This window comes from Meleagris gallopavo, chromosome 8 (genome assembly GCF_000146605.3).
Source record: "Meleagris gallopavo isolate NT-WF06-2002-E0010 breed Aviagen turkey brand Nicholas breeding stock chromosome 8, Turkey_5.1, whole genome shotgun sequence".
Taxonomy (NCBI): domain Eukaryota; kingdom Metazoa; phylum Chordata; class Aves; order Galliformes; family Phasianidae; genus Meleagris; species Meleagris gallopavo.
The window spans coordinates 15018521-15034593 of record NC_015018.2 but is presented as its reverse complement, the minus strand read 5'-3'; the positions used below and the strand labels follow the sequence as shown (position 1 = coordinate 15034593).

The window sequence follows — 16073 nt, the reverse complement described above, 5'->3', positions numbered from 1 at the left end:
TTTTACATACATCCCATAGAATTCCACACAAGTTTCTGCTCGTATAAAACTGGGCCTGAAAAATATTATTAGTATCATTTTGTATTCTTAAATCTAATTGTTCAGTGGAAAAAAAAAAAAAAGCCATGAAAAGAAGATGAAACTGCCAAAGAGCTTAAGAAGATCTAATTTTAAAATATTACAATTATATCCTTAACTAAAAATAGCAATTTGTGCATTAGCATATTCTGATTACAAAGATGGTTCTGACAGGCCCTCCAATGACTGGAAACAAATGCATTCTCTCACACTAGAAGGAAGGGAAATCCCTCTTTAGGAGAAAAAAGAGCAAGGTTGTTTCAAGTTCTGCCTAGAGACAAACTAACTACAGGGAGCCCAGATCCTGACAAGGTCAGAGAACAGACATTCAACAGAAAGTGTCCTTAACCTTCTCCAGTTGTCTGCCCCTGCTTGTTCCTTAACCCCTCCGTCACCTTTACTGGACAGTAAATCCAGATTACAGGCAGAAAGAGGAACAAGATAGGAAGTAGATTTGATATGAAACGATGCAAAATAAAGTTAAAAATTGCAGCTGCACAATGTTGCTCATAAATGCAGAATCTTAAAAATAAAAATAAAAAATACCTGGAACCTACAGTGCTGGCCCACAAGATATCTGGTATGTTACATGGCTCTGCAGTTCGTCACTCAGTATCTTCTACAGCCTCGCTTTCTGGATTTGAAAGCAGAAAAGCATGCTCCTTTAGTATCAAACCTGGGCTTTCCTTGTTGCTACTCCATCAGCTTGGATCCAAATTATGCCTGAAGAAAGCGAGGGCAGCACTACCAACAAAGGTTTGATGAGCAGGGACAATTTAAGATTCAAGGCAGTTTAAATCATTCATTATTTAAGATAACGGAAAAGTTCTCAAGTGCCAAGCTGATGAAATATCTGCCAATTAGCAGAATTAGTACTTTAAATAGAAGCAGCAGTGTGGAACGAAAACCAGGGATGCTTCAAATAGACACAACGAACTTGCTAGAGGAGAGGGTCGTCCACAAAGAAATTAATCAAAGTGAAATTTATCAAATGTCACCAACTCCAGACACACTTATATTGGAATAAAAATCTTTCCTTTCTGTCCTTTCCTACTGATTTAAGTTCTTTTTTCCCCTGTCCAAAAACATCTGATGCAAGTAAAATATATGCATCCTCACTGATCCAGCATGTTACGCTTGCCTCAGCTAACGAGTAAAGTCAGTTTCACAGAAACAAATAAAATTTGTATTTTTCTTACAACTAGCATGTTATATGAGCATCATGCCCTTGTCACGACATATGGCTATAACACATCTCTCTTATCATTTACACTAAATCAGCAGCAACCTTCTTCACTTTGCATCATATATTCACTAACAGACATATGCAAGAAACTCTTGTGAATAATGCACAAGATAGACATATAGGCCTCACTTCAACTTGCCTGATACCACGTGGTATGAATTTCAACTCTATCTGTGAACAAAGGTAGGACTCTAGTATAAATACCTCTGAATACCAGATGAAGATAGGAAAAAATGTCATGAATGGAAAGCAAGTTATGACAAACTGATCATACTTTGTTCTCAAAAGGTTTGGAGCCATTAATTTTTACAGTCGTGTATCATCAGTTCATGGCAAAAATGCTACGTTCGTTTCATCTACTGTGTAGATATCTGACAGTGCTTTTGTGGAGCATACGAGTGCTGTCACAGGAATTTTTCCTTACCAGGAAAAACCAAGGGAGAAACGGAAATATTTTCTTACAAATCTCTACAATGAATGAATTTCTAAGAAGATATTAAAAAATAATTAAAAGAAAAACGAGAAAAAAAGCAGAAGTCTCCATATCTGGTGGGAACACAAGAAACAGCCTCGCCATATGACGTGGTCAGCAGAAGGCTACAGCTGAGTATTCAGCATGCAACACTTGTTCTAAATCTACATCTAATGTAAAATCTTGTATATAGGAAGTGGGAGTAATAAAGATACGACAAAGATGAAAGTGCATTTGGTGCTCAAGTCATTTTGCCTGAGTTCTGCACTACTACAAACAGGAAAAAAAATCCATTACAGGCAATGCAATGCCAGATGCTCTCTAACCAAACCCATCACTGGGCACAAGTTTTTGGTCAGAACTAGGATGAGAAAAATATGGCTAAGACTACATGTTTCCTGCATGTGGAACAGCACACAAAAAGAACTCACAACAGTGAGGCCACCAACCAAACTGACTAGCACAGAGACTACTTCACTGCAGTCAAATATACCAGTGTCTCTCATAAAAACAAATACAAAGGGAAAATAGGGTAAATTTCTATGAGGTGACTACAGGGAAACAAGAGCTTACACATGGAAAGTAAGGCAGAGAAAAAAGATCCTTCTGGGATTACACGTATCCTTCAATAAAAGTATACAGTGTACTACACAGAGGCCACTACATGCTCTCTGCCCCATTTAACGTGAGCACGGCAGGGAAGCGACCTGTACTTGTATGTGTCTTCATTTTTAAGCAAGAGGGTTCTAAAGCACAAATTTTAGAAAGAAATATACAATTTATCTCTGAATTATAAAACTCACATAAACGAGGACTCAAAAGCCTCACCTGAAGTTAATGCCATTTGGGGAAAACTGGAAGCTTAACTCTTCAAAAAGCCCTCAGCTGAGGCTGAAAACATGTGGCACCAGATCATGTCTCCCTTGGGCACCACTCAAGTTCATATTGCAGAACAGGATTTCTCTAACAGAAGAGAGGAAATTGCACGCAAACATTTGACTGCAAGTCTCTCACCCATATGCAGAAGAAGACAACTCCATTCAGCGTGTATGGAAAATGCTATGCTCTCTAACCCAGCTTCCACATTATCACTACTGTGATACTACCACATGCCCTGTGAAAAGTAAACCCAATTTTACTCCATTCAAAAGAGGAAGATTTTGTGTTCTAAGCAAATAGCACAACACACGCTTTTTATGAACTGAAAGCATCTTCCAATTGTAAAGGTCTCCTTGTGACTACATGACCAGGAAGCTGTGTCTCAGTGCCAGTGTGAACATCATCTCTCTGCCTTCAGAAGATCTTCACCAAAGTAAAACTATGAAAGACTACTGGAAATAAAAAATTCTGAGACAAAAGCCTTTTATTTTTTTTCTCACGAGGGGACAAAAACTAAGATGTGTTATTTGCTGGCTTTCCAATTGCTTCTCCCCTGTCACGTTGGGATTTTGAAGTTCTCAGTTCACAGCATTTGGGCTCATCCATTCTTATTCTGCTGGGATTTTACTGCAGTGTTTTCCATATCTACAGATGTGACATACTTGCTGTATTATTGTGCATGTGTCTGATGTACATCTGTGCAAAAGAGGAAAGCATGTGCAAAGGCACAAGAATTCACCCTTGTAGGCACATTTCAGAAGATGAGTATGTTACGGCAAAATCCACATTGTTTCTTAGGCAAAAATTCCCAAAGGCTTGGGAAATGTTGTTGGGGCAGACCAAAGCAGAACTGCAAGAACAAAGATTTTACTAGAGCAGTCCTCAAAATAAACATCACTACTCTGAAGCCGTTTTTCCAGTCGTCTCCTTATAACCGTGAGTCCTCTGGAAACAGAGCCTCATTAAAATGGAAAAGGGCTAAGAGAATGGGAGACAAGCGTGCTAGTCCTGCAGTGTGCATGTCATCCCCAAAGTAGGGGCAGAATGAATACTGTCCACAGTGCAAAACCAGATGAAGTATTCTGCTTAACAGTTGTGAATAAAGGTTTCAGCTTCAAGTGGAATTACAAGCAAATAAAACAAACACATTCTTCTCATGCGGAGGACAGTTATTGTTTAGAACTCTTACTAGAAGATGCTGCTTGGGCCCTACTCCAGTAACAGATCACAAAAAACTACAGCCTGCAATAACACAGTCTAGGAATGGCCTACTTGGCCTCCAGAACAAAAGGATGACTATGACACAAACAGTGAAATGAGAAAAAAGTAATTCCCTTCAGAAGGGAATAAGAGTGTGCCTGGACTTCAGGGATGGTAGCTGAACTCTACACAAATTTCAGGTTCCACTCTGTCCGAAGAGGAATATCTGAAGACTTTTCCTTCCTTACCCTCACCTTCAGTATCTGCCAAAGGAGGGAGACAAAGATTCCCACGGGGTCTGGTAGGTATCATCAGCAACTGACAATTGCTGTGTGCAATTTCTATACCCAGTGCATTCTGTACTGAGTTAGAGGCATGTGTCACAATTGAGCAGGTCTTTGGTCAGTTCAATCCATAACATTGACAAGTTCTCCATACTTCAGAGAAAGGGGAAAAAGAAATCTTGTACCTAGCTTGTTGTGTGACATCTACAGTGCATGTACGGAACATCCCACCCGGGGCTCATTACTATGCAATGATCAACCCAAGCCACAAGACAGGGCTGTGGTTTTACCCTGTAAGGGAATGGAGAAAGTGACTGCCTTCTGTTCAGGTGGTGGGAGAGACAGCGAAATGGGAAAGCAAGAACTTACCTTCACTCCATCTGATTTCTTGTTCAGCAGGCTTTTGGCAGCTGTGAAAAGAAGCAGGAGAAGTAGGTCAGTTTTTGATTTTTACACTCTTCTCACTTCCCTCAAAACTGCATGAGACTTCAGAATGATAGTCATCCTGGTAACCTCCCTCTAACAGCAAGAGCACTGGAAGTTAGGCCCAGTCAGCCATGAACATCATCCTGGTAGCAGAGGGACACCCATTCCATTCACTGTGCATCTTAACTGGGCAAAAATCCTTCTGCTATCAGAATTTCAGCAAGACCAACTCTGAAAAGAGACTTTAGAGCTCCTCTGTTTCAACCCTCTACTGGCACACTGTGACCCCGTATCCAGGAGTGCCAGCAGTTTCAGGGAGGAAAGCTAGAAAAATCCACCAGATCTCTGCAAGAGGAATAAACCTTACCCTGCAGTACAGCTATTTACATAAGACTTTGCTTATAAAGGGGGCACTGATAATGCAGAGGCCTCCTAATCACCACGATGTACAACATCAGTATAGGAACATTTGGGACATCAGAAATGATAAGACTGGAGAAGTGCAAAAGGCAGAGTCTGACAACCGTTAAAAAAGAAAGAGAAAAGAGACAGGAACTAGGCTGAAGTTCTTCACGTTAAGATAAATATGCTCTGCTGTGCTCAACCCAAACAACTGGCATTAGTCATGAAAGTGAGAGTATGATAAGCATAGACAGGGAATTCACTGCAAATGCCTGGCAGAGGGCACACTTGGGACTCAAGAAGGAATTGCTCCATCTATTTTACATGAAAGTGAGACATTGACAGTGACTGTCAACATTGAGACCCCATCTATAAAGCTCAGCTATTAAAAAAAAATAGTTTGCCTACTTATGAAGGTCATGTAGTTGTTTTAACTCCACTGTAAACAGCATGCTAGAGACCTGCTGGACCAACACATTGACACCTCTACTATGCAGCTGCCAGGCAGTGTATGCATTCAGGGACTTGACCTGGATTTTTGCCCATACAGCGCCAGAGCCTAAAAGGCAAGGCAAGTAGTAAAACAACGTTCACATGACTGTTGAAATACTTCACTCACCAGGAATGACCAACCCATGCACAGTGTTCAGTCTCTCTCTAGAACCAGCAACATCGGGAAAAGATCCTTTTGCAGTATTCAAGCAATAGCAGAAGTTTTCTCTCAAAGCACTTCCCACCCCGCCTTTCCTGCCACATGACCCTACAGATATGGATCAGCTACATGGTATCAGTAAAGCTGGTGCAAACTCTCCTCCTAAGTTCCACTCCATAATGCAGATAACAAACTCAGGAATCTACCTTCATCCCTGCCCTCAAATCATCCCAGAATACCGGGAAAAATTCAGGCAGATATTCTCTAAAAATGATTTGTCAAAACACAGTGCTCCACTGTGCACACGTAAAGGTGGGCAGACAAATTGTCCCAGGCAACTCATCTGCCCTGCAACAGCCTCTTTCCTGACTGTACACCTACAGAAATACTGCAAGAGTGAATTCAACAGATGAGCCCTTGCCACCTTCAGATGAAGGATGTCAGCTCAATTCCACATGGAAGTGAGAAGGAGAACAAGGTGACATTGAGGTCAAAACAGGTCCAGCATTTACTACACACGTACATCAAGGTACCTCACACAACAGCAGCTGAAAGCATGTAAACCATTATAACCTCACAACACTTCAGAAAGAATAAAGGATGGTACATCCTCAAAGTGAAGGAAAAAAAAAAAAAGAAAGGAAAATCTGGGTATTCTAACTCCTGCTTCTAATTCTGGGCAAAAACAAAATACACTCTGCTTTCACAGACTTTATTGGTACAGAGGGCAACAAAGAGAGCAAGTAAGAGAAATGAACTGCTCCAGACTAAGTAGCCACTATATCCTTCTATCAAGGAGCATAGATTACTCATAAAGAAGCTGTTGACCATGTTTAAGAAAGTGTTACAATGAAAGGCATTATTTAAAAACTATCATCTACATGTAAATATCGTGAGAAAGCCATTCAAACCAATTTTTCTAAATTGATTGTGCTTTTACAGGAAGAAACTCTTCTCTGCCAGCTAGCGTCATCTCTAAACAGGATGTATGAAACAACCTGATAGTGGCTACTGCTTCCATCAGCAAAACAGTCAGCTTAACACTTTGCCACAGTGGCTTTTCAAGTGCAAGTCATTAGTGTTCATTTAAACACAGCAGGATGATTTCCCTGATGTTGTTGTCCTATGTCCTCTATCCCCATTTTGGTTTCTTGGCAATCCCATTCCTCTTAGATTCTCAACTCTACTGAGTTGTTAAAGGAATTTGCTGGAGCAATGGTGACGCCTGGCAATTGCACGGGAACATTATGCTCTGGCATTTACTCCTCAACAAGACAGAATGACTCAAGTCATTCTGTAACGACTCTACAATAGAATAATGGAAGTTTTGTGAAGACCAGTCACTCCAAAACACTTTTTCAAACAAGAAAAAAAGTATAGCCAGATGGAAAGGCAGATAAAACCTCCCAAACACTTAGGCAAGACAAATCTTTATGTGGTTTGGAACCACAGGATCTCTAGACATAGCACAAACCTTCCTTCCTATCCAATTCCTATCACCAAGCACTGCTCATGTCAATAGCACAGTGAAGACACTTGCAATGCTTTGGGAAAGTCTCAAAGGTCTAAAAGAACACTTTGATCTTCCATAAAAACCCAAATGGTTCTCAAAGAAAGATTAAAAGAGGTAACTAGCATTCATTAATACTAAAGCCTGAAATACACAGCCCAGTAGTATCCTCTTGGCAGGAGCTGAAGAGTTCCCAGTTCTCCAGCTAATGAATAACAGAGAAATTGTGTGTGGCAGTTATTTCCTTCTGGTTTTTGCCCCCTACCAGCCTCAGAAAACTAAAGCATTCTCCAAGAAGATGATTTACAAAGAGTCAAAACCCAGCCTTACATTTTATGATGTTTTACGTTTTCAAATATCTGCCCACCTATTGCAGAAATTTCACATCCTGAAAGATGGCCACTATGCAAGCATCTACTATGCATGTACAGAGTGCAGAGCCTAAGAGGTCAAGACTGTCTCTGAACACCGATCTTGGAGACTGATGCTCCAGTCCATATGAAATCCAAGAGTTGATAAAATGCAAGAACATCATCCTTGTAGTATTACAAAAAGCCAAAAAATGAAGAGATGAAGGGCAAATAATGCAAGAAAAGGCATTCACAGAGTTCTCCTGCACTTCAGGGAGAGGAAGATAAAAGCAATAGGAATCATTTAAATTCCTTTTTGATGATACAATACACTCCCAGGCCACAAATGATAAATACTGATATTCTGTCATATCATCATGCAATTCTAGGAAGCTGCAAGATGGAAGTTTACTTACTGAAGTATATTACTTCAGCAGGTCCACACTGCAGTAGCTGTTTATCACATCCTGAAATCTCTGATTATTTAAGCAAATTAATACAAACAGAGAAATCACTTAAAATAATTTTTCATTAAATATGAATATCTTCATTTTCTGCTTGGAAAATGCAGTTCCCACTGCTCTCATACTCATTTTTCAAAGTTCTACAAAAACTTCTTGACAAATCTGCTCCTCCATATTTTCACCCTTTGAATTCACATCAAAAGGTTAGGGTTTGCATTAGCCTAGTGACACAAATTTCTGGTCCTTAGAGCATATCTACGTAACTAAAATGACAAGCAGAATTTTCAAATATATTACTTGCACAATTTTAACTATACTTTGGCCCCCAGCAGAAGAAAGATGTGGAACTGTTGGAGTTGATCCAGAGGAGGGACACAAAGATGGCCTGAGGGCTGGAGCACTTCTATGAAGAAGACTAAGGGAGCTGGGCTTGTTTAGCTTGGGGAAGAGAAGGCTCTGGGGAGACCTAATTGCAGACTTCCAGTACTTGAGTGGAGCTTACGAGCAGGAGGAGGATGGACTTCTCACATGTGCAGACAGCAACAGCACAAGAAGGAATGGCTTTAAAATAAAAGAGGGGAAATCTAGTTTAGACATCGGGAAAAATCTTTACTCAGAGGGTGGTGAGGCACTGGAACAGGTTGCCCAGAAAAACTGGGGATGCCCCATATGCCTGGAGACATTCAAACCCTGGTTGGATGGGGCCCTGAGCAGTCTGATCTGGTGAGTGGCAACCTTGCCCATGGCAGGGAGTTGAAACTGAGTGATCTTTAAGGTTCCTTCCCATCTAAGCCGTCCTATGATAAAGAGAACAAACTCTAATTTGAGTATAAATACATATGTGTACACATGTACACAAAAGAACAAAAAGCTTAGTCTTACAAGCCATTTTGGTATAACAGGATAGTGAAATATTTCAGTGTCACTTCATTATTTGTATTATTTCCTTCTTCTTAATCTTTAATCAGTTCAAAAACATCAGTGCACAGGCTACAATGAACAGGCGAGGGAGGTCAAGGACAACAAGAAGTCTGTTAAGTTGTAAGGTAATTAAATTGTTTAAGATCACTTCAGTTACATCGCTGATTAAAGATGGCACATTTTCAACAAACTGCTCCCTAAATTTATTTCCAGCCTCTCTCAACCTTATCTAACTAGTTAAAAAAACAAAACTTTACATCAGAGAGTCAATAAGGACCTGCAGGAACAAGTAATGAATTCTAGTTATTGTCACAAGCTGTTATACTAACTCCCTCAGAAAATTATCTTGAGCAAGCAGTGACAATTCCCAAGAAAAAAAAACCCAGTTAGAGGTTTCAGGCATAAGGCTTAATTACCTTTAATGTCTGCCTTAGGATTTATTTTAACACAACAGGGTTAGTACACATGTTTCGTGCTGGTACGTTTGACAGAAGTGCATTTCAGAATGTGAAAATTTATACAACAACTCTTCTCTCAATTAGTAGTTCCAATACAGAGTTTGCACAAAATTCTCAGCACTGTTTCCCAATCTGCTTGTGAGTCTTACGGAGAAAAGCCACTTTGTGAAGATGTGTGTTTCTAAGATAAGCAAATTTGTCCAACCATGTCCAGTTTGTAGCAGGCTCTTACAGAATTTTAGTTACATAAATGAGCCAAGGCACCCCAGAGTCCGCAAGTATCAGGGATCTCTGAAAACCTTGCCAGCTTTCTCTTAGTAATAAATTTACATTTATTTCTCAGAAGGTGATTTAGGAGTTTCTTGCATATGAACTAATCTATTGATCTATCTGACTGCACTCCTCTATTGTGTAAGCAAACACATCAGGTTGTATCAGGTCACATCAGCACTTGTTTCAATTGCCTGAACATCAAAGTCACAAGTGATCACCTACCTCACCATGGTTGTACCCCGGTGTGACTCCAAAGATCCATAATCAATGTTTATACAACAATGTTCTCTCTTAGCCAAGTGAATGCCTACCATAGAGCCAACAGTAATTACAGACCTTATTAGAACCAGATCTCAATTTCCTGACTTATAGCAAAAGCAATGAAACTTTATCTGCTTTTATCTGCTGACATGAGATACGATCATTTGAAATGAACCACGAACAGCCAATATTAATTCTTGAATATGCCATAAGTGGGGAAAGGAGCCAGATCTACTTTTTTTTTTTTTTCTTTTCAATCTTTAGGACTTGATCTGACAACAGGAATCTAGCAAGCAACAGAGTACTCACAAAAAACTTTTTTTCTGTTCTGTAAAAGGAAGATTTTGGCAGAAAAAAAGTACAGCTACTTTTAATCATAAAATTTATCACAAGTTAAAACCACACAGTCAAATACATAAACTCTATGGTATAAAATGTTTGACAGAGGCAACAGTAATGACAACAGCATTAAAGAGGCTTTCTCATATTTCCTGCAGATAGTACTCTCTCTCACCTAATTAATTGATACCAGGGTCACACGAGCCTTCATTTTCCTCTTAATTCAAAATATCTGTGAAGAATGCTTTAGAAGATCTCATTCCCAGACAGGAAAGAAGCTTCTCTCCTCATAAATCTAGATCCCTGCGTGCTGGGAATGCAGCTTTCAGAGGCCCACAAAACAGCGTCACCCAATTGGAGAAGACAAAAACCCCCACTGCCTTAAAGGGAAAGAACTTTTCAAGTTCTTTCAGGACTTTTCAAGTGCAATTTGATGACCTGACATGACTGGAAAAGCCTGAGCTCAACCCAAAGTTCCCTCATGGACTTTCTACCTTTTCCCTTTGAGTTCGTGCCATTATTCTTCAGATCAATCAGATTTATGTATTTCAGCTGCACCAACTAAGAAATTTAACCAAATTAAAAAATAAAAAAAAAAATATCAAGCTCATGTTAATACAGTCATGCAGAGAAAATAAGAGTAGCTGATCTCTTCACTTGCAAAAGACATCAAGATATTAAGAATAGCTACTACCCACAGAAGCTTTGATTGCTTTGCACTTCAATTCTCAGCATTTCCTTTTGGACAGTTTTTCAGCACATCTCATTACCTGAGATCAGAGCTTATATTCAAAGCAGAACTCAGTGATACTGAGAACTCTGAACTCACTACAGGCCGCCTAGGATTTCCTTCTCTTCAGCTGTTAACTGAAAAGGATCCAGCAGCTTCAGCCTTTGAGACAGAAGAATGAGCAGAGCAAGCCTTTTCCTCCTTGATATTAGTTCAGGGAATAAGCGGATGCATAGGTCACACACCATTAAGGAGAACCCTTCTCTCAGGCATTCCACTTAATCAAAATCTGGGCCACAGGAGATTTTATTACCTAAGTACTTCTGCAGCTTCATTAGAAGTGACAACATTTATAGACTAAAAAAGAATCTAAAACTGCTGTTTAGAAAAATAAACTAGTACAGAATCATCAAGTGAAATACAAACAAGCAGTTGGAATAGATCAAAGACAGATCATACCAACAAGAAAACCCAAAAGAATGTTTTATGCAGCTCTGTTGAATCCCTGTAGTTGTGCTATCACTTTTCCAATGGTTATTTCAAAATGAGTCTCTGAAAAATGTGTTAGTATCAAGTCCTGTCATAACACAATCTGAGTCAAGGGAATGGAGAAAGTGATTCTGCCAAATAAGCAGAAATTCAAGGGAAATTGCTGTAGTCACACTTACTTTTTGCACAGTCCTGACATTGGCACAGGTCCACTCTAAAGAAAGAACCAAGGAAGAACAATTCCGAAGTTGCTAAAAGCTGCTCCTTAATTTCCATTTTCTGACTTTATTTGAAAAGCACCACTGAGATTACCTGCATCCCTCCAGGATGTTAAAAATGCCGTCTTGATTCACAAAAGATTATATGCATAAACGTACAGTCCGAATGCTGGGATAATCATTTCACAGAGGTTTTCATTCTACTTAGATGCTTACTGCATCATCACACAGAGTGTAAGTTTCCACCATTAGTAAACGGCCAGACGAAATTAACACACTTCCTTTTCATTCTTCATCACTTACAACGCATACAGCAGACTTCTGCCTGAAAGTAACTGGAGTCAGGCAGAATAAAAATCTGACTCATTAATTCAATGATCATTCTTTTTAAAAGAGAAGAAATGGCAATGAGGGCAAAGAAAGCAAATGATTCTACAAACCAAAAGCACTTGCAGATAGAGGCTTTCCACCCAAGTGGAAGTGAACACATAAGGTAAGAGTGCACCACATAAACGCGCTGAGCCAAGACAATCATCTTGCAAAAAGTACTGATTTGCATGCTGAGATTTGCGTCTCCACTAAGTGCACCACGTAATGCAGTTGAGTGGGAGCCAGACTACCAGTTATTAAGCTTGAAAGGATGAAAACCACTTCTGAGACTCCAAAAAGAGCAGTTCTAATAGTTAGATGCTTCAGACTCCTTTTTGTTGAGTCAAAGTAATACAATACTCAAATAGCTCTTGCTCCCATTCTCACCAATAATATTATTTGCTCTGTGTCCTTGCCACAAATCTAAAAGAATCACTGCTAATGAGCAAGTCTTCCTGACTCTTATTGGTTTCAGACAATAAAACTGATGAATGCCAGCTAAAACTTCCCCAAAATTACAAAACAGCATTAGGGAATTCTTGCAGCTGACTTTGCTTCTGTCTTGTACCAGACTACAGCTTCAAGTGCTCTTCCTCAAACAAATCACTCTTTTTCTCACTCTGGTCACCAGCCAAGGCAACGTGACCCTTCCTACATTAGGATGAACTTTGAGAATGTTTCCTCCCACCCTACTCAATCACAGAAAGGTTTAAACATCCCACAACTCACACAAATCAAAATGAGAGAAGGAATGGAAACAGTGAAAGTTTACCTGAAAAATTCCGAGACACAAGCATCGTTGTGAGGATTGCGCCCTGTGAGGGAGAAAAAGCAGGGATAACAGACAGTGTTACTCACCTCAGGAAGGGGCTTACCCATGGGGAACAGAGTGAATTAGGTACCAAAGCAGAGGCATCCTAATGCTACCCTGGAAAATCCTAGGATCTCCAGCATGTGGCTGTTGGACTTGGCATGAGATTGCTCAGTCTTGCCTTTCTACAGCAGCTGCTAGAGGCTGAGCAGGATATAGCCTAGGAGATCTAAAATGGCACCAAGTATGGTGTTTAGACACTCAGTTGCCTCCTTGCTTGCAAGTAACTGCTCCGCACAAAATCCAGAGGCTTTCTGGATTTGCACCTGATATACTATTACTAAAAGGTGGAGAGTGATCACAACTAAAAGTATCAGAATTTAAAAATTAGCTGTTCTACTTCAACACTCTTGCAGGGAAGTAGAAGACATGATTATACAGCACAGCAAGAGAAGCTTGCAGTTTTGGAGAAAGAAACTACACAGCTCCTCAATATAACTTCTTAGCACCTTGTACTGAGGGATCAAGGTACTTCACTAATACTACTGAGCTAATCATAAAAAATATTTTGCTCAGAAAGCATTAACCTCAACTTCAGAATATTAAAAACAACAACAACATAACCCATCAGTTATGATATACTTACTTTCAGCTTCCTTCTAGCATTGAACTTTCTCAAGCATTCCACAGTTTCCTGCCTGTGCATCATTGAAGCAACAGTAGATCGTTGCTGAAAAACAGGAACAGAAAAATAAATCAGCAACTTAGCCTAACTAAATCACCTGGAGGAGTTCTCTCCATTAGCACATTATCACAATATGGAAACCAAAATGGCTGAACCTCTCATCAATGCATGGCTGCAAAACACTGTGGCTGATTCATAGCTTACAAACTTCCCAAACTAGCAGAAAATGTCTAGTCAGGATGACTATTACCTGACTGTGCCTAAGAAACAATGCGACTCAAGTACAGGTGAGTATCAGTGCTCCATGTCTCCCACACAAATTATGCATCAAAATACTAATAAGGCAAAGTCAAACTAACGAGCACACCATGAAGATCTGACTTGGAGACACTACAGAAAATATACAGACTGCATTAAGAACAGCCTCCAGTGGAAAATTCCAAGTAGTAAGTAAATATTAGAGAGTAGCAGTCATCCTGGTAACTCCTTGACTCTAAGTGCCTGACTAACAGAGACCTCAGCATCTTTTCATCAGTTTTGCAAAAATAGATTTTCAGTGTCTAAGAGGAATAATAATATGGATATATTACATCAATGCAAAAACCAAGGCATAACCTCTAGCCAGTGATGCACACCTGTCACCCACACTAGACTGGGATCCCATCAGCTGCAAAAAGAAGTCTTCCCAGAAGTGTTGACAGTCATTTAGAGCACATGAGAAAACCAGAGACTGATGCTGCCAGGCATTTAGAGCACATGAGGAAACCAGAGACTAATGCCAAAGTAGCTGTTGCTCATGCACAGAGCTGCAAGCCTGTATTCCCTTTAGAAGGACAGTGGGAGAATGACTAACTTGGCAGATCAGACTGTATAGGCCAGCCATTACCTTCCTTCTGCCTGGAAGAAAATATGCAGTGCCCAAGAGAACTATAAACCACACTCAGATTCAGCTAGTTCCATAGGAAATCTCTGCTTTCATCCTGACTTTGAAGCTAGTCTCCTGCTGCACTATATACCACAGTATGGAGGGAGAAAGTAGCTTAGCTGTGTTCCACAACAAATTTGATAATCACTCCTTTGAAGTGACATTGATGCCCACTTGTTCATCTCTGCCTTAAGAGAATCAGGATGTACTTCCAAAGTTTAAAGATGCTAAAACTCAGTGACTCAGATAAAATGTTAATACTTTTTCTTACATCTACTTCAGAGCAACACATCTCCAGTATGAAGATCTATGTTGTGTGTATGTAGACCACAAACAGAAACAGATTGGGTAAAGGACTGAAATGGCTATGAAGTAAAATCAAAATCCCCATAACTCGGAGTATGAAAGCCTTTCTTACACTATTTTATATTACACTGTCATGGGGAGTGAGCTATAATACATACAGCTTTGGTTAGAGGCACTGGAACAAATGTTAAATATACAGGAACTGCTATCGATGACAAACATTCACAGAGTGGGGGAAAAAAAACCCTCAGAGATGCACAAAGTCTCAGCTAGTGTAAAATTTTGACTTCCAAGTAACTCATTACTAGACATCTCACACAACTGTTACACAGATGTTCACATAAATAAGGTTAAATAGCTAACTTGTTGTTTTGTGTAGGAAGGAAAAATTACCACAATTTCTTAAGAACAAATGAGCTAAGGAACACACTATACACATAGAAAGTAGAAGCATGTTATGGTATTACAACAACATCTGGTTAGACTTAGGAGGAAATACTTAATCTTTAGAGATTAAAAAAGTATGCCACTGCTGTCCTTCACTACGCCCACTTACAGCTACTCTCCAGGATTTCCTTGTTCACTTTGCAAAAGATGAAAAATACCCACGTGTAGAATCTGGCAACACAAAAAAACTACATAGGAAGAACAGCAAAAGACATTACACTGCTTTGAAATTTACTACCAGTTAAGCTGAAACACAGCAGAAATGTTCCAGCAATACAAATATGTAGTGCAATAAACTGAAGTTTAAGATGACGAAGAAAATAATCCTAAAATATTTTGCCTGATGCATCTGACATTTTAGGATTATATGTATTGGAATTGGAGATGTGGAGAAAAACAAACTACTGACATTCACAAGACTTGTAAAAGAAAGAGGCATTCATTTTTTCCTACAATGGCAACTAAAGCACCACAGCATGACAGAGTTGGTTTGTTGAAGGTCAGCCTCCAAAAATCACAATCTGATAGATTTATAATATTTTGAGCTTCTCTGCAGCTAAGTCTTCTTGACGTGTCAGTTCAGGGTAAACTACAAATCAAAGTGTAACAGAGAAAAACACTTACGCAGACCCATGGATGTTTGAGAGCCTGGTCAGCTGTGATGCGCTTTGCTGGGTTTATTGTCAGCATCTGGTTGATCAAATTCTTTGCTTCAGGAGTCACAGTGTCCCACTCAGGTGATGGGAACTGAAAGAGGAAGAAAGGAAAGATGATGAACTGAAAATATCCTCTCCTACTAGCAGAAGAGATTCTCTCTTCTACACAATTGAACTCCAGCTTTTGCCCTTTTAATACCAGGACTATATATTTGCAGAAAA

General features: G+C 39.7%; 1 protein-coding gene across 1 annotated transcript in view; it reads right to left on the bottom strand.

Moving 5' to 3' along the window:
* CAMK2G (calcium/calmodulin dependent protein kinase II gamma) overlaps nucleotides 1-16073 on the bottom strand; it is a 123680-nt gene that overhangs the window by 19537 nt on the left and 88070 nt on the right. Inside the window, exons 11-14 of the mRNA XM_019617944.2 lie at nucleotides 15820-15942; nucleotides 13479-13562; nucleotides 12794-12836; nucleotides 4529-4569 (exon numbers count right to left, since the gene is read on the bottom strand). Coding sequence (XP_019473489.1) covers nucleotides 4529-4569; nucleotides 12794-12836; nucleotides 13479-13562; nucleotides 15820-15942 — 291 coding nt within the window. The remainder of the gene's footprint in view (nucleotides 1-4528; nucleotides 4570-12793; nucleotides 12837-13478; nucleotides 13563-15819; nucleotides 15943-16073) is intronic.